Raw genomic sequence first — 19,314 nt, 5'->3', positions numbered from 1 at the left:
AAAATCTTTATTTTTCAAACGGTCACGTTGACCATCGATCGAAAGACAGCTGAACAAAAGATCACATCATGTTCTCTCGTCATTGCAGATTGTAACAGTGAACTGTGCTCGTCTGGTGAAAACAGACCAGCATGCGACCAACGGGATCGTGCACGTCGTGGACAGAGTCATCACCGCGGTTACCAACAACGTGCACACTTTCATCGACACCGATGATGATCTGGAGACGCTTCGTGTAAGTAAACGACTTTAACAGTTTGTCACTTCATCCATCCATCCATCCATTCATCCATTCATTCATACAGAACTCTCTTACCATTTTATACATGTTAAACATATGATATGATTCAGTGTTGATTCAGTTTGTGATTCTATGTTTTTTAGACTGCTGTTGCTGCTGCTGGTCTGACCCAAATGCTGGAGAGCGATGGTCACTACACGGTGTTCGCTCCAACCAACGAAGCCTTTGAGAAGATCCCCACTGAAATGCTCAACAGGATCCTGGGAGACCCCGTGGCTCTGAGAGGTGAATCCAAAGGACAGTTGGATATAGAACGGGGAGATAGATATTGGATATAGAACGGGGAGATAGATATTGGATATAGAACGGGGAGATAGATATTGGATATAGAATGGGGAGATAGATATTGGATATAGAATGGGGAGATAGATATTGGATATAGAATGGGGAGATAGATATTGGATATAGAATGGGGAGATAGATATTGGATATAGAACGGGGAGATAGATATTGGATATAGAACGGGGAGATAGATATCGGAGATGGAAACCCAATGACTTATTAACGTGAAGTAAGTTCTACTTGTGTTTGAACTCTCCATCCAGACCTGCTGAACTACCACATCCTGAAGAACATGCAGTGTGCAGAGTCCATCACATCTGGCAGTCCTCTGGAGACCCTACAGGGGACTGTTCTGGAGGTGGGCTGTGATGGGACTGACATGACCCTCAACGGGAAGGCCATCGTCCAGATGAAAGACCAGCTGGGGACCAACGGAGTCGTCCATTACATCAACGAGCTCCTCATCCCAGACTCAGGTATTCAAATCAGAGCCAGATCCTTAAGTTGAGAGTTGTTGCGTCAACGCCAAATATAAGGCTGTAATTCAAGCTATTGGACTTCTACCTTCTTTTATGAGATTATTAGTAATGGTCATTTAGTCTGAGAAGGTCTCTGACTGCCATAGGAGTTGAGAATCTGAGAAGGTCTCTGACTGCCACAGGAGTTGAGAGTCTGAGAAGGTCTCTGACTGCCATAGGAGTTGAGAGTCTGAGAAGGTCTCTGACTGCCATAGGAGTTGAGAATCTGAGAAGGTCTCTGACTGCCATAGGAGTTGAGAGTCTGAGAAGGTCTCTGACTGCTATAGGAGTTGAGAGTCTGAGAAGGTCTCTGACTGCCATAGGAGTTGAGAGTCTGAGAAGGTCTCTGACTGCCATAGGACTTGAGAGTTTAGTATACGTGTGTCTGTATGGAATGCTACTGCAACGAATATAAAGTAGATTCAACTCAATTGTTCATGTTGAGACAAGACCTCAAGGCTACTTAAATGAAGAGTCTTCTCCATCTCTGTTCAATGAGAAATGTTCATTTATGTACTGATCTCTTTTTAAGTTAAAACCTTGTTGGAACTGGCCCAGGGATCCGCCGTTACCACAGCGACCAAGCTGTTTGTTGATGCTGGTCTTGGCTCCCACCTTTCTGGCTCAGAGGCTCTGACCATCCTGAGCCCTCAGAACGAAGCTTTCAAAGGTAACATCGATCGATGGCGCTCCCTCCATCTTTTTCTCCCCCCCATCTCTATCTCTTTCTCTCTCCCTCTCTCGTTCTCTCTGTGTCTCTCTCTCTGTGCTAACAAACAGGAGTGACTTGAGCCATGATTCTTGAGCCATTTCATAAATCTGATCACTTCTGTATCTATTGTTAACAGAGGGTGTGACGATGACTGGTGAGCTGAAGAAGCTGTTGAAGAACCACATCCTGAAGGAGCAACTGTCTTCCAGTTTACTGTACCACAGACAAGAGCTAGAGACTCTGGGAGGAATCAAACTGAGAGTGTTGGTCTACCGTAACGTAAGTACCACAGATCAAATCCCTCTGGAGGACCTACAGCTGGCATCCGATGATACAGAAGCCTCAGTGCAGATTGAGCTGATTTAAGAGATTTATCTAAAAGTAACTCTGAGCACAGTCGTTCTTCTGGAAAAAAGACAATACTCTTCCTAAAGGTTAAAGGTTAACTCATTATGTAGATGACTCTTCCTAAAGGTTAACTCATTATGTAGATGAATCTCTTCCTAAAGGTTAACTCATTATGTAGATGACCCTCTTCCTAAAGGTTAACTCATTATGTAGATGACTCTTCCTAAAGGTTAACTCATTATGTAGATGAATCTCTTCCTAAAGGTTAACTCATTATGTAGATGACCCTCTTCCTAAAGGTTAACTCATTATGTAGATGACTCTCTTCCTAAAGGTTAACTCATTATGTAGATGACCCTCTTCCTAAAGGTTAACTCATTATGTAGATGACCCTCTTCCTAAAGGTTAACTCATTATGTAGATGACTCTCTTCCTAAAGGTTAACTCATTATGTAGATGACCCTCTTCCTAAAGGTTAAAGGTTAACTCATTATGTAGATGACTCTCTTCCTAAAGGTTAACTCATTATGTAGATGACCCTCTTCCTAAAGGTTAAAGGTTAACTCATTATGTAGATGAATCTCTTCCTAAAGGTTAACTCATTATGTAGATGACCCTCTTCCTAAAGGTTAACGGTTAACTCATTATGTAGATTACCCTCTTCCTAAAGGTTAACTCATTATGTAGATGACCCTCTTCCTAAAGGTTAACGGTTAACTCATTATGTAGATTACCCTCTTCCTAAAGGTTAACTCATTATGTAGATGACCCTCTTCCTAAAGGTTAACGGTTAACTCATTATGTAGATTACCCTCTTCCTAAAGGTTAACTCATTATGTAGATGACCCTCTTCCTAAAGGTTAACGGTTAACTCATTATGTAGATTACCCTCTTCCTAAAGGTTACAGGTTAACTCATTATGCAGATTACCCTCTTCCTAAAGGTTAAAGGTTAACTCATTATGTAGATTACCCTCTTCCTAAAGGTTAACTCATTATGTAGATTACCCAAAATACACTATACCAAATTATACAAAGCATGATTGTGCTGTTTTCATATTAACAATGAACAGTTTCTGGCTGGTCAATTCTCCAAATGAGTCAGGGAAGTAGGCCTAATACATGAAGTTATAACCCCGGAAACAGGTGTTGATCCAATGACACGAGAGAGTCCCTCTACACATCCTCCTACTGTAGAATAGTTATCCAGAATGTTTATTTCACACCGTTTTTCACAGCTCTGCTCTGTTCTCTCCTGGGTGGCAGAGGAAGGTTGTTCCGGCAGCAGTTCTCACATTTAAATGGGATTTCCAGACAACCACAAGAAGCTTTTTTTCCAGAGAGAGAGAGACCACTTGTGAGCCATCGGTTCAGAGTGAAGGGAAGACAGGAAGGGAGCCACGTGTCAGGCAATGTCCCAAATGGCACACTATTACCTATATAGTGCACTACTATTGACCAGGGCGCATGGAGTTCAGGGCCCATAGGGCTCTGGTCAAAAGGAACGCACCTGCTGTCTCTACCTCTGAATGATCGGCTATGAAAAGCCAACTGACATTTACTCCTGATGTGCTGACCTGTTGCACCCTCGACAACCACTGTGATTATTATTATTTGACCCTGCTGGTCATCTATGAACGTTTGAACATCTTGGCCATGTTCTGTTATAATCTCCAGCCGGCACAGCCAGAAGAGGACTGGCCACCCCTCATAGCCTGGTTCCTCTCTAGGTTTCTTCCTAGGTTTTGGCCTTTCTAGGGAGTTTTTCCTAGCCACCGTGCTTCTACACCTGCATTGCTTGCTGTTTGGGGTTTTAGACTGGGTTTCTGTACAGCACTTTGTGACAGCTGATGTAAGAAGGACTTTATAAATACATTTGATTGATTGATTGATTGATTAAGGTAATGGGATGCCATTTGGGATGCAATCATGGTGATGGGTGGAGCAAACATTACTCTAACCTCTGTCTGTTCCTCTCTCTCTGTCTGTTCCTCTCTCTCTCTCTGTTCCTCTCTCTCTCTGTCTGTTCCCCTCTCTCTCTCTGTTCCCCTCTCTCTCTCTGTTCCCCTCTCTCTGTCTGTTCCTCTCTCTCTCTCTGTTCCCCTCTCTCTCTGTTCCCCTCTCTCTCTCTCTCTCTGTTCCTCTCTCTCTCTGTTCCTCTCTCTGTCTGTTCCTCTCTCTCTCTCTGTTCCCCTCTCTCTGTCTGTTCCTCTCTCTGTCTGTTCCTCTCTCTCTCTCTGTTCCCTTCTCTCTCTGTTCCCCTCTCTCTCTCTGTTCCTCTCTCTCTCTCTGTTCCTCTCTCTCTCTCTGTCCCTCTCTCTCTCTGTTCCCCTCTCTCTCTCTGTTCCCCTCTCTCTCTGTTCCCCTCTCTCTCTGTTCCTCTCTCTCTCTCTGTTCCCCTCTCTCTCTCTGTTCCCCTCTCTCTCTCTGTTCCCCTCTCTCTCTCTGTTCCTCTCTCTCTCTCTGTTCCCCTCTCTCTCTGTTCCTCTCTCTCTCTCTGTTCCCCTCTCTCTCTGTTCCTCTCTCTCTCTCTGTTCCTCTCTCTCTCTGTTCCTCTCTCTGTCTGTTCCTCTCTCTCTCTCTGTTCCCCTCTCTCTGTCTGTTCCTCTCTCTGTCTGTTCCTCTCTCTCTCTCTCTGTTCCCCTCTCTCTCTGTCCCCCTCTCTCTCTCTGTTCCTCTCTCTCTCTCTGTTCCCCTCTCTCTCTCTGTTCCCCTCTCTCTCTCTGTTCCCCTCTCTCTCTGTTCCCCTCTCTCTCTGTTCCTCTCTCTCTCTCTGTTCCCCTCTCTCTCTCTGTTCCCCTCTCTCTCTCTGTTCCCCTCTCTCTCTCTGTTCCCCTCTCTCTCTCTGTTCCTCTCTCTCTCTCTGTTCCCCTCTCTCTCTGTTCCTCTCTCTCTCTCTGTTCCCCTCTCTCTCTGTTCCTCTCTCTCTCTCTGTTCCTCTCTCTCTGTCTGTTCCTCTCTCTCTCTGTCTGTTCCCCTCTCTCTCTGTCTGTTCCCCTCTCTCTCTGTCTGTTCCCCTCTCTCTCTGTCTGTTTCTCTCTCTCTGTCTGTTCCTCTCTCTGTCTGTTCCTCTCTCTCTCTGTCTGTTCCTCTCTCTGTCTGTACCTCTCTCTCTCTCTGTTCCTCTCTCTCTGTCTGTTCCCCTCTCTCTCTGTCTGTTCCTCTCTCTCTCTCTCTGTTCCCCTCTCTCTCTGTCTGTTCCCCTCTCTCTCTCTCTCTGTTCCCCTCTCTCTCTCTGTTCCCCTCTCTCTGTCTGTTCCCCTCTCTCTCTCTCTGTTCCCCTCTCTCTGTCTGTTCCCACCTCTCTCTGTCTGTTCCTCTCTTTCTGTCTGTTCCTCTCTCTCTCTCTGTTCCTCTCTCTCTCTGTCTGTTCCCCTCTCTCTCTGTCTGTTCCTCTCTCTCTCTCTCTGTTCCCCTCTCTCTCTGTCTGTTCCTCTCTCTCTGTCTGTTCCCACCTCTCTCTGTCTGTTTCTCTCTCTCTGTCTGTTCCTCTCTCTGTCTGTTCCCCTCTCTCTCTGTCTGTTCCCCTCTCTCTCTGTCTGTTCCTCTCTCTCTCTGTCTGTTCCTCTCTCTCTCTCTGTTCCCCTCTCTCTCTGTCTGTTCCCCTCTCTCTCTGTCTGTTCCCCTCTCTCTCTGTCTGTTCCCCTCTCTCTCTGTCTGTTCCCCTCTCTCTCTGTCTGTTTCTCTCTCTCTGTCTGTTCCTCTCTCTGTCTGTTCCCCTCTCTCTCTCTTTCTGTTCCCCTCTCTCTCTTTCTGTTCCCCTCTCTCTCTCTGTCTGTTCCCCTCTCTCTCTCTGTTCCTCTCTCTCTCTCTGTCTGTTCCTCTCTCTCTGTCTGTTCCCACCTCTCTCTCTCTCTCTGTTCCTCTCTCTCTCTGTTCCTCTCTCTCTGTCTGTTCCCCTCTCTCTCTGTCTGTTCCTCTCTCTCTGTCTGTTCCTCTCTCTCTCTCTGTTCCCACCTCTCTCTCTCTGTCTGTTCCTCTCTCTCTCTCTGTTCCCACCTCTCTCTCTCTGTCTGTTCCTATCTCTCTCTCTGTTCCCACCTCTCTCTCTCTCTGTCTGTTCCTCTCTCTCTGTCTGTTCCTCTCTCTCTCTCTGTTCCCACCTCTCTCTCTCTCTCTGTTCCTCTCTCTCTCTGTTCCCACCTCTCTCTCTCTCTGTTCCTCTCTCTCTGTCTGTTCCTCTCTCTCTGTTCCCACCTCTCTCTCTCTGTTCCTCTCTCTCTCTGTTCCTCTCTCTCTCTCTGTTCCCCTCTCTCTCTCTCTGTTCCCCTCTCTCTCTCTGTTCCCCTCTCTCTCTCTGTTCCCCTCTCTCTCTCTGTTCCCCTCTCTCTCTCTGTTCCTCTCTCTCTCTCTGTTCCTCTCTCTCTCTCTGTTCCTCTCTCTCTGTCTGTTCCCACCTCTCTCTGTCTGTTCTTCTCTCTCTGTCTGTTCCTCTCTCTCTGTTCCCACCTCTCTCTCTCTCTCTGTTCCTCTCTCTCTCTGTTCCTCTCTCTCTGTCTGTTCCCCTCTCTCTCTCTGTTTCTCTCTGTTCCTCTCTCTCTCTGTTCCCCTCTCTCTCTCTGTTCCTCTCTCTCTCTGTTCCTCTCTCTCTGTCTGTTCCCCTCTCTCTCTCTGTTTCTCTCTGTTCCTCTCTCTCTCTGTTCCCCTCTCTCTCTCTGTTCCCCTCTCCCTCTCTGTTCCCCTCTCTCTGTCTGTTCCCCTCTCTCTCTGTCTGTTCCCCTCTCTCTCTGTCTGTTCCTCTCTCTCTGTCTGTTCCTCTCTCTCTGTCTGTTCCTCTCTCTCTCTGTTCCCCTCTCTCTCTCTGTTCCTCTCTCTCTCTCTGTTCCTCTCTCTCTCTGTTCCTCTCTCTCTGTCTGTTCCCCTCTCTCTCTGTCTGTTCCTCTCTCTCTGTCTGTTCCTCTCTCTCTGTCTGTTCCTCTCTCTCTGTTCCCACCTCTCTCTCTCTCTCTGTTCCTCTCTCTCTCTGTTCCTCTCTCTCTGTCTGTTCCCCTCTCTCTCTGTCTGTTCCTCTCTCTCTGTCTGTTCCTCTCTCTCTGTTCCCACCTCTCTCTCTCTCTCTGTTCCTCTCTCTCTGTCTGTTCCCCTCTCTCTCTGTCTGTTCCCCTCTCTCTCTGTCTGTTCCTCTCTCTCTGTCTGTTCCCCTCTCTCTCTGTCTGTTCCCCTCTCTCTCTCTCTCTGTCTGTTCCCCTCTCTCTGTCTGTTCCCCTCTCTCTCTGTCTGTCCCCCTCTCTCTCTGTCTGTTCCTCTCTCTCTGTCTGTTCCCACCTCTCTCTCTCTGTTCCTCTCTCTCTGTCTGTTCCCACCTCTCTCTCTCTCTGTTCCTCTCTCTCTCTCTGTTCCCCTCTCTCTCTGTCTGTTCCCCTCTCTCTCTGTCTGTTCCTCTCTCTCTGTCTGTTCCTCTCTCTCTCTCTCTCTGTTCCTCTCTCTCTCTCTGTTCCCCTCTCTCTCTGTCTGTTCCCCTCTCTCTCTCTCTCTCTCTCTGTCTGTTCCCCCCCCTCTCTCTCTCTCTCTCTCTGTCTGTTCCCCTCTCTCTCTCTCTCTCTCTGTCTGTGCCTCTCTCTGTCTGTTCCTCTCTTTGTGTCTGTCTGTTCCTCTCTCTCTGTCTGTTCCTCTCTTTCTGTATGTTCCTCTCTTTCTGTCTGTCTGATCCTCTCTCTCTGTGTATTTTAATAACAGAGCCTGTGCATAGAGAACTCCTGTATCGCTGCCCACGACAAGACTGGACGTTTTGGCAGCATGTTCACAGTCGACAAGGTCCTGACTCCCCCAATGGGCACCATCATGGATGTCCTGAAGGCTGATGACCGATTCAGGTGAGAGTCAATGAATCAGTGAATGAATCAGTGAATGATTCAATGGAAAGGCTTACCAAGGTTGTCCTTAATAATATCTTGAGGCAATATGATTCAATTTCAGAAGAACAAGAACAGACATGTAGCATATGCACAAAAGAGGGCACACTGTAAAAATAAAAAGTCTCAAAACACCATGCTTGTGTAATGAAAACGTGACAAGTAGTACACCTAAACTGAAATCTGGTGTTTGAATGTAAACCCAATGTAAATGGTATGATACACATCATAGATTTTAAAACAGAAGTACTCTGAAACACCCAAAGTGGTTCTTCAACCTGAATATTGTTAATTTTACGAAAGTGTTGTGAAAACACTTTTTGGGGGGGTTTCAGTGAATGTAAAAGGTAACATCAGAACACGGAAAGTTCACATACAATCAGTTTAGAAATGCAAATGGTTTATAGTCTAAATATTGATTGATGGAGGAGGCCTATGGGGAATAGTTTTTTCCACCTTTATTTTTTCAATGCTTTATTTAGACAGATTAGAAACAGGAGGGGCATTACGGTGGTACATTTCCTCTGAATTTTACCCACCCAATCACACAGCCACACTATTAGAAATTATTCTGGGGTTAATTGAAATGAACACACACACAAAAAAACCATATACTTAATCAAAATGAATGCAAGTCGTGCTAAACCTGTTGTCTAGCAGTAACGCCCTGGGATTAGAGACGTCATTCCTCTCCCGACCGAAGACCGGAGTTAAATTCCCTGTTCCAACCCTTCAGTCTGTTTCTCCCACCTATCTGTAATCACCTGTTCCAACCCTTTAGTCTGTTTCTCCCATCTATCTGTAATCACCTGTTCCAACCCTTCAGTCTGTTTCTCCCACCTATCTGTAATCACCTGTTCCAACCCTTCAGTCTGTTTCTCCCATCTATCTGTAATCACCTGTTCCAACCCTTCAGTCTGTTTCTCCCATCTATCTGTAATCACCTGTTCCAACCCTTCAGTCTGTTTCTCCCACCTATCTGTAATCACCTGTTCCAACCCTTCAGTCTGTTTCTCCCACCTATCTGTAATCACCTGTTCCAACCCTTCAGTCTGTTTCTCCCATCTATCTGTAATCACCTGTTCCAACCCTTCAGTCTGTTTCTCCCACCTATCTGTAATCACCTGTTCCAACCCTTCAGTCTGTTTCTCCCACCTATCTGTAATCACCTGTTCCAACCCTTCAGTCTGTTTCTCCCACCTATCTGTAATCACCTGTTCCAACCCTTCAGTCTGTTTCTCCCATCTATCTGTAATCACCTGTTCCAACCCTTCAGTCTGTTTCTCCCAGCTATCTGTATCCCCTTTGTCATTTCATAACGGTCTATTTTTAATGTATGCTAGTCGTTTCAATGAGTTGTTCATTTCAATTTACCAAAATAATGTACAAATTAATCAAACTTAATATGTTGTTAAAAACGTAAGTATCTTTCATGAGTATAACCAACGAGAGAAAATTGAGTGATTGAACTCATTGGAAGTCTTTGGTTTTAACCACATTGCATTTCCTTGTCTTGCCACGTGATTCTGTTTTTAGAGGATTGTGGGTTATAATTTTTTTTGTTGACTTTTTCATTCTTTCACACAATGTTGTATGAATGTTTTGAAGAAAGAAACTTATATTTCTAAATTAGTATTAAGCTTGTTGTGCCATGAGGTGTAATGGATCATGATGAACGCACGTCGAAACCGTCAGACAAATTGACGTTCAATGAGCACAGCACCCATTCCCACATTCATGGTTGTCAATGGAAGAGGCAAGTGCAGCATCCTCACGTCTTGCAGTTTTACATCCAGTTAGTGCTGGTGGTTTGAACACTACGCTTGACAATGCCTGCCAAACCGGTATAAAATGGCAAATTATCAAATACATAAAACAATGTTACCATTAAGACACCAGACAAAGGGATTTAATTCTGCATTAGACAGGATTCAAAACATCATAATAGTGTTTAGAAGCTTTAGAGAGAGGAAACGACACCAAAAGAGACAGTATCTAATTCTGCACTGAACAGGACATGAAACACCAAAATAGTGTTTTCAATCTTTTTCGGTTAGTGCTCCCAGTCACTGGCAAGGTGTTGCACAACACTTGATTAAGTTGTGTTACGACACACCATGTCATGTTTCAGAACATCTCAGGATGATGTGTTTCAATACTCCATCAATGTGAAAAGTTTTGTCTCCTTCAAGTTGGTGGCAGCTCAGTTGCCACTGGTTTTGGTGTTACAATACACTTCATTTTAACAGTGTAGCTTCTGCCTACGTAGCACAGCGTGTGTTCTTCTTCTGTGGCTATAGCCCCCAAGCGTCTTAATGGTTTTTCCAGAACTGAAAGGCTCAAAGGCAATATGCTGCTTCATTTCCACCCACGTTCAGAGACCTGGTTCTTTTTCCGCTTACTCTGTATGTTTTCACTACCATTGATCTGTTCTGTTCTTCCATGATTCAACTGATACATGTTTGGTATATTTGGCACATCAGAAACCACAACTCTTCGATGTGGTAAAAACTTTCCTATTAGTCAACTCAAGTCCTCTTTCTTCCTCTGAAGATGTTTTAGCAAACTGTCAGTGTTGGAAATCAGTCAGCTGTCAAGTCTTCTTTGTTGCTCTGAGGGTGGTCTTTCTAAGTGTGTGTTCCCTTCTTTTTTCCAGTCTGTTGGTCGGTGCCATCCAGACGGCTGGCATGACAGAGCTGATGAACCAGGCCGGTCCTCATACCGTGTTCGCTCTCACCAACGATGCTTTCAGCGCCTTGCCAAAGGCTGACCTCAACAAACTCATGGGTAAGGACATGCCCTGGCTCCAGACATTCTAGTTTTTCTAGAACAAAACCAGTCTCAAACGAGAACACAGGGTTGAGGTCTGGTAATGTAAGACTAGGATAATTATAACAGATACCGCTCTGCCATATGTGCTCTATCACATGTATGTCGTGTATGTCATATGTAGTGTATTTGGGTGACTGGCATCCTGCCTTACAAACAACCAAACTGTGAACAGGTTTCACATGACTGGCTTTGCAAAACACTGTACTTTTCCAGCAAAGAAAAATCAATGGCACCAAGGACAACCTGATTTGTCCCACAGTGAGAATATATTCGGCAGACAGACAGAACTATTTGAATGAACCTAATAACCCATCTACACCCAGGAAATGATGACATGGTAGAATGCATCTTGGATGCCAGCACACGTATGAATGCCAAACAGCTGTGGTTAACAGGAGAACAGTTGTTCAGTTACAGTATGACCTACCTACAGTATACTGCAGCTACAATTACTGTTTGGGTATATAATGTATAATGTATAAACACTGCCGTTTGTTAAAAGATTGCCTAACTGTTTTGCAACAACAACTGTTTAGATGAGCAGGACACGTTTAGACAAATAGAATCATGTTCAATGACATCATGTTCAATGACTTGAGAATGTAGCTATAATGCTAAAGTTATGCCAAGTACCTTAACTCATCAGTTCCATGTTGCGCAACCAATTAATTTTCACTTTTTAAGCATTCATTCTTCAGCAGTGTTTTAATGCAGACTGGTAGTTTTCCTATTTCCTCTGTTTGTAAACGTCTCGACCATAGAGATACAACATGATCCGGTAGGTGTTCTAATATCAGCTTGTTGTCTAGGCAACCCCCAGGAGCTGGCCGGTGTGTTGAAGTACCACATGGCTAAGGAGATTCTGGTCAGTGGAGGAGTGGGCTCCCATACCAGACTGAAGCCTCTGCAGGGAGACAAACTGGAGCTGAACATGGTACAGTAGGCCCTCATGACTGTTTGATCCTGGAACACACGATCCTGGAACACATAATGTTTGATATTGATACTACTAACATGTGTACCACCAGTTCTACCAGTACTAACATGTAATAACAGTATGAACATGTACTAACATGATCCGAACTGAAAGGCTACTAACATGTACTGGTAGTACATGTTAGTACATGTTAGTACTGGTAGTACATGGTAGTACATGTTAGTACTGCTATAACATGTACTAACATGTAATAAGAGTACTAACATGTGTACCACCAGTACTAAAATATAGTAACAGTATGAACATGTAATAACAGTACTAACATGTACTACCACCCCTAAAAAAAATAAAAAAATAAAAAAAATACATGTACTACCAGTGCTACCAGTACTACCAGTATTAACATGTACTACCAGTACTACCAGTATTAACATGTACTACCAGTATTAACATGTACTACCAGTACTACCAGTATTAACATGTACTACCAGTATTAACATGTACTACCAGTATTAACATGTACTACCAGTACTACCAGTATTAACATGTACTACCAGTATTAACATGTACTACCAGTATTAACATGTACTACCAATACTACCAGTACAAACATGTACTACCAGTTTATGATACCAGTCTACTATTTATGATTGTGGAGAAAATGTTACTTTTTTTATTGTGTACTTCTACGGCTTACATAATTTGTGCATAACGTATTGATATACAGTACCAGCCAGAAGTTTGGACACACCTACTCATTCAAGGGTTTTCTTTATTTTTACTATTTTCTACATTGTAGAATAATAGTGAAGACATCAAAACTATGAAATAACACATCATGTAGTAACCATAAAAGTGTTAAACAAATCAAAATCTATTTTATATTTGAGATTCTTAAAAGTAGCCACCCTTTGTCTTGATGACAGCTTTGCACACTCTTGGCGTTCTCTCAACCAGCTTCACCTGGAATGCTTTTCGAACAGTCTTGTTGAGCACTTGTTGGCTGCTTTTCCTTCACTCTGTGGTCCGACTCATCCCAAACCATCTCACATTGTAGTGTATGCCAATGTAGAAAATAAAGAAAACCCCTATTTTCTTTACTATGTAGAAAATAGTAAAAAAAATTAAGAAAAACCCTGGAATGAGTAGGTTTGTCTAAACTTTTGACTGGTACTGTACATTCTTTAAACATGACTTGATTGTCGTGAACCCCTATTATGAAAATATTAAGTATCACCTTATAAATGCCCTGTATGTTTTTTCTCCTTCAGAGGAACCAGACCGTGTACATCAACAAGGTCCCAGTGGTTGAAGCCGACTTGATGGCCACCAATGGAGTTGTCCACGCTGTGGGAGCCATCATAAAGCCACTGTGTAAGAGCAATCGCTTTACTGTCCATAAATACTGAATAAACCATCTCACATTACTGTATTTTGGCAAACTGTATTATCCTCCAATTGTCATTCTAAACCTGTCTTGTTCTCTCTCTCCATCTCCTTCAGCTCCTAAGGTTGACAGGGAACAGGCTGATGACCCCATCAGGACTGCCTCTTCCATGAGAGTAAGACATTTATAGACAGTTAACTTATCATGTCTCTTTTGACTGATTTATTAGATGCCCGTCGTTGTAAATCTGCAGCTATGTGAATGTACATTATCTTAAAAGAGATTTGTTTTTGTAGATGTATATCTACAGTTAAAGTCGGGAAGTTTACATACACTTGGGTTGGAATCACTACAACTCGTTTTTCAACCACTCCACAAATTTCTTGTTAACAAACTATAGTTTAGGCAAGTCGGTTAGGACATCTACTTTGTGCATGACACAAGTAATTTTTCTAATAATTGTTTACAGACAGATTATTTCACTGTATCACAATTCCAGTGGGTCAGAAGTTTACATACAATAAGTTGACTGTGCCTTTAAACAGCTTGGAACATTCCAGAAAATTGTGTCAGGGCTTTAGAAGCTTCTGATAGGCTAATTGACATCGTTTGAGTCAATTGGAGGTGTAGCTGTGGATGTATTTCAAGGCCTACCTTCAAACTCAGTGCCTCTTTGCTTGACATCATGGGAAAATCAAAAGAAATCAGCCAAGACCTCAGAAAAAAAATTGTAGACCTCCACAAGTCTGGTTCATCCTTGGGAGCAATTTCCAAACGCCTGAAGGTACCACGTTCATCTGTACAAACAATAGTACGCAAGTATAAATACCATGGGACCACGCAGCCGTCATACCGCTCAGGAAGGAGACGCGTTCTCTCCGAGAGATGAACGTACTTTGGTGCTGAAAAGTGCAAATCAATCCCAGAACAACAGCAAAGGACCTTGTGAAGATGCTGGAGGAAACAGGTACAAAAGTATCTATATCCACAGTAAAACGAGTTCTATATCGACATAACCTGAAAGGCCGCTCAGCAATGAAGAAGCCACTGCTCCAAAACCACCATAAAAAAGCCAGACTCCGGTTTGCAACTGCACATGGGTACAAAGATTGTACTTTTTGGAGAAATGTCCTCTGGTCTGATGAAACAAAAATAGAACTGTTTGGCCATAATGACAATCGTTATGTTTGGAGGAAAAAGGGAGAGGCTTGCAAGCTGAAGAACACCATCCCAACCATGAAGCACGGGGGTGGCAGCATCATGTTGTGGGGGTGCTTTGCTGCAGGAGGGACTGGTGCACTTCACAAAATAGATGGCATCATGAGGAATGGCAATTATGTGGATATATTGAAGCAACATCTCAAGACATCAGTCAGGAAGTTAAAGCTTGGTTGAAATGGGTCTTCCAAATGGACAATGACCCCAAGCATACTTCAAAGTTGTGGCAAAATGGCTTAAGGACAACAAAGTCAAGGTATTGGAGTGGCCATCACAAAGCCCTGACCTCAATCCTATAGAAAATGTGTGGGCAAAACTGAAAAAGTGTGTGCAAGCAAGGAGGCCTACAAACCTGACTCAGTTACACCAGCTCTGTCAGGAGGAATGGGCCAAAATTCACCCAACTTATTGTGGAAGCTTGTGGAAGGCTACCTGAAACGTTTGACCCAAGTTAAACAATTTAAAGGCAATGCTACCAAATACTAATTTAGTGTTTGACCCACTGGGAATGTGATGAAATAAATCATTCTCTCTACTATTATTTTGACATTTCACATTCTTAAAATAAAGTGGTGATCCTAACTGACATAAGACAGGGAATTTGTACTAGGATTAAACGTCAGGAATTGTGAAAAACTGAGTTTAAATGTATTTGGCTAAGGTGTATGTAAACTTCCGACTTCAACTGTAAATATTGTTGTATTCCTTTATTCACAGACGGACTCAAGAATCGGAGTCAAAAATGGTAAATATCCTTGGATCTCTCACAGTCTCGTGTGGTGCATTCCACAAAACAAACTACTGTTGAACTGGTGTTAAATGTTGTTTTGATCTTTTGTTTCAGATGATCTCTTCCAGAAGGTCAGGAAAAGTATCTCCAGCAGAACGATGACTCGCATCCAGTAAATTAAGAGAAAAACATAAACATCAACACAAATCAGTGGATTGTTCCTTTTGTTTATGGAATATATTCTTATCTGGAAAAGAAATTAAAATAGGAAGTCTAATGGATCTAATTTTGTCAAAGATGGTAAATATTAACCGATCTCTAGATGAAGACAGAGATGGGGTATATTTTAGTGGAATATCTTGTATAATTGCTTTCATATACCAAAGACCGAAGATTTGAATTACTTGTCTATTGTCTTATGTGAAAAATGGACAACCAAAGCACAGCAACTAGCTATGACTACATATAGTGTAGTTTCATCAAAGTCTTTTGAATGTTCACATGTGACTTCTGTTTTTAAATGTAAACGCAGAGTGGATTTTCATGATAAATATATACTGTATTTTGTTTTGATATGATAGATGTAACATGTTTGGGATGGAACGGAAAAGCTATTCGGGCGTACGCAAATAAGTTCTGATTCTCTTTGATTTTTTTCCATTTTTTTCATTAAACCTGTTGAAAACAATAATGCACCCATAGTTATGTCACATGCTTTCCATTTGTAACACACTGTAGCAATATATTTATGTGTGGAAACCAAAGAGTAATGTCTGCACATCCCCAAAAAATTAAAATGTTCATTTTGTAGTTTGTTGGGATTTATTCAAGCTCTATCCATGACGACACCTAAGTGTTTCAAGATATTGGCACGGCACTTTTTTATATTATATCATATTATCTGCATCAAAAATGGCTTTTAGTGTCTTTTTAGTGTCCTACTTTTGACCATGGTCCATAGGGCTCTGGTCAAAAGGTAGTGTGCTGTATAGGAAATAGGGTGCCTTTGGGACGTACCATACTCAATGTCTGAGAACAATGTCTTCCTTTTGTTTGAATTAGACAAACTCCTGCTGAAAACCACCAAAACAGGTCCAACGTCAACACCTCACTGTACAGGAACTGAAAACTGAATTGGGACATTTTTCAAAGTTAATCTCATCCATGTGATATCAATAATAATTGAATCCAAGACCAATACCTTCAACTCACCACTCACTAACATTGACTTTAATGTTAAGTTTTAAAAACTCTTTGAAGTTTGTTTCTGTATTTCCTCTGGAGGTGGAAAAGGAAGAATTGTTCTCTAAAGAATTTAGAACATAGGAACCCTTACTGTGAGTTCCAGTTTCTTGGTTGAGTGCCTGGGAAGGGCCGTGTATAGGAGTGTTGGGAGAGAGAGAGGGATACAGATACAGATGCTCCCAGTTGGCAGGCCTCCCGGAAAATGATCCGGAAACAATGAATGAAACATTCCAAAAGTGTTTTACACTCTGGAGCAGACACTACCAAGCTGTTGGAGCTACAGGGGGCAGAAAGACCACTGACTAGGAGCCCTGGTCAGGAACTGGAGGTCACTGACTGGTCTGAATGCCAAGAAACTATTTAACAAGTCTAAATATTATGAGACAGATTATAGAGAAGGCAAAGGTCACGGCACTCATTAGAGCTCTGGAATTCCCACCGGATTCTAGAACTCTCTAATAGAGTTCGGATTTTATAAGAGACTAATAGATGGAGCAAAGACTGTCAGGAAGAGTAATACTGCTGTTACATCCATAACCAAACATGTAGTGACTTAATGTTGTTGCTGGATGTCATGTAGTTTATTACATGTTACTAGTAGCCTATAGTTTATTGTTTCAGCAAGACATGGTAGATTGGCACACCATTTTAAAAGCAAAAGTCATGCAGGTTCAGAGGGTTTCTATGTCAAAGTGACCATTGTTTAAGTTCAATCCTCTGTTTAATTTATTCTTTACCTTAACTGTGCCCTCCTGGACTGTGATGAAGTCGGCCTAGCGCCCGTTATTGCCCTGTAATATCGAACACGTGTGGAACTATTAAAAACACCATGGTTTTAGTATTGCTTTTACTTCATGTATTCCTCTACTGGTCCTGTTACTGTGGCTTTAACACTTCTTCAAGACAACTAGCCATAACATTATCATCCCTGAAGACAGCTGTGACCCGTACTAGGAGAGGAAAGACAGGTAGCCTACTAAGCCTAGCCTAAGAGCTTTGTTCTTCCTATATTAAAATTGAAATTACAACAATGATTACTCATCTCTGACAGAGCAGGATGTTTCACAACATCAGTGAAGAGGGTGTCTTGACCTAACATTCACCAGTTATACCTAAAGTTTCTATAGCCTGGTACCAAATCAAATCAAATGTTATTGGTCACATACACATGGTTAGCAGATGTTAATGCGAGTGTAGCGAAATGCTTGTGCTTCTAGTTCCGACCGTGCAGTAATATCCAACAAGTAATCTAACAATTTCACAACAACTACCTCAAACACACAAGTGTAAAGGAATGAATAAGAATATGTACATATAAATATGTGAATGAGCGATGGCCGAACGGCATAGGCAAGATGCAGTAGATGGTATAGAGTACAGTATATACATATGAGATAAGTAATGTAGGTTATGTAAACATTATATAAAGTGGCATTGTTTAAAGTAACTAGTGATACATTTTTTACATCCAATTTTTTTTATTATTACATCCAATTGTTTTTATTATTAAAGTGACTAGAGATTTGAGTCAGTATGTTGGCAGTAGCCACTCAATGTTAGTGATGGCTGTTTAACAGTCTGATGGCCTTGAGATAGAAGCTGTTTTTCAGTCTCTCGGTCCCAGCTTTGATACACCTGTACTGACCTCTGGAATTAAAACAGCCCCAAAACATCACTGACCCCCCTCCATATTTCATGAGGTGTGGTATGAGGTATGAGGTGCCTCTCCTTGTATGCATCTCTGTTTCGATGCCAAACACGCCGATGTTGTATCTGACCAAAACGTTCAATTCTGGTCTCATCTGACCAGAGCACCTTCTTCCAGTCATAATTTAAATGACTTTTGGCAAACTCCAAGCGCTTGCGTCTGTGTCTTGGGGGTCAGAAAGGGCTTTCTTCTGGCAACCCTTCCAAAGAGCCTGTGGTTGTGGAGGTGGCGTCTGATGGTGATTTTTTAAACCTGGTGGCCCCAAGACGCCACCAAGGCCTGCAATTCTTTCAGTGATTCTTGAGGATTTGTCCTCCTCCCTATCCTGGGGTGCAAAATGCATTTACCCGTGAGGTTTTCAACTGTTCCATATCTTTTGAATGTTTTAATAATTTCCCTGACAGTACTCAGTGGTATATTCAATCGTTTGTGGATCTTCTTGTAGCCATTACCAGATTTATGAAGGTCTACGACCATCTGTCCATTTTGAACTGCCAGTTCTTTTGTTTTCTTCATGGTGTTGAATGACAGCGGGATATTGCATGTGTGTTACCTCATTTTTATACCCTAGTGAAACAGGAAGTAATGTAATGGCTCAATATAGTTCCTTAAGACTTAGATAAACTTAAATAAGTGGAATTTAAGTTGTGGTTTAATTTTTGGTAGATGTTATTTACAATAATCTTTAAGGGTGCCATTAATTGTGAAACCTTGATGTGGAGGACATTGATTTTTAATTAAATCAATAAATTATTTATGGTTGGTTCCATTGAAACATTAATAAAGTACAGTATTTCTCACATGTTGGTATTTTGAGTTTATCTCTATAATTATATTGTTTATATTTGTTTAAGCATTGTTTGTGCATTGCCAGTCAGGGGTGCCAGTAATTTGAGCCTACTGTATGTCGAGAGAACACCCAAGATGCTGATGGTAATTTGGGGAACAGATCAAATAGGTCTCGAACCAGGGTCGGTAGTAACACCCCTTGCTACTGAGATGCTGTATCTCTTGTGTTATTGTGAAAGAGCTATCAATGAAGATCTACAAACCAATTCATTTCCTTCCATCAAAGGGAGAGTATCTGTGTATTGGGTGATTTATAGAACATGGGACTTAAAATATATATATTTAACTCGGCAAGTCAGTTAAGAACAAATTATTATTTACAATGACGACCCTACCCCGGACAACACTGGGCCAATTGTGCGCCACACTATGGGACTCCCAATCACGGTCGGTTGT

The 19,314-nt window shown here is 42.4% G+C and overlaps 1 protein-coding gene across 2 annotated transcripts in view; it reads left to right on the top strand.

Moving 5' to 3' along the window:
- LOC120047878 (transforming growth factor-beta-induced protein ig-h3-like) overlaps positions 1–15,926 on the top strand; it is a 30,479-nt gene extending 14,553 nt beyond the window's left edge. Inside the window, exons 6-17 of one of the 2 annotated variants that reach the window (XM_038993450.1) lie at positions 89–235; positions 385–526; positions 847–1,059; positions 1,634–1,771; positions 1,950–2,092; positions 7,837–7,973; positions 10,669–10,799; positions 11,654–11,778; positions 13,053–13,155; positions 13,285–13,343; positions 15,104–15,131; positions 15,231–15,926. In XM_038993450.1, the coding sequence (XP_038849378.1) occupies positions 89–235; positions 385–526; positions 847–1,059; positions 1,634–1,771; positions 1,950–2,092; positions 7,837–7,973; positions 10,669–10,799; positions 11,654–11,778; positions 13,053–13,155; positions 13,285–13,343; positions 15,104–15,131; positions 15,231–15,292 (1,428 nt within the window). In that variant the 3' untranslated portion in view covers positions 15,293–15,926. The remainder of the gene's footprint in view (positions 1–88; positions 236–384; positions 527–846; positions 1,060–1,633; positions 1,772–1,949; positions 2,093–7,836; positions 7,974–10,668; positions 10,800–11,653; positions 11,779–13,052; positions 13,156–13,284; positions 13,344–15,103; positions 15,132–15,230) is intronic. The other variant, XM_038993451.1, reaches the window with a different exon arrangement.
- Positions 15,927–19,314: the final 3,388 nt, after the last annotated feature.

Source organism: Salvelinus namaycush, chromosome 5, assembly GCF_016432855.1.
Source record: "Salvelinus namaycush isolate Seneca chromosome 5, SaNama_1.0, whole genome shotgun sequence".
NCBI lineage: Eukaryota > Metazoa > Chordata > Actinopteri > Salmoniformes > Salmonidae > Salvelinus > Salvelinus namaycush.
This window is presented reverse-complemented; position numbering and strand designations above follow the sequence as displayed.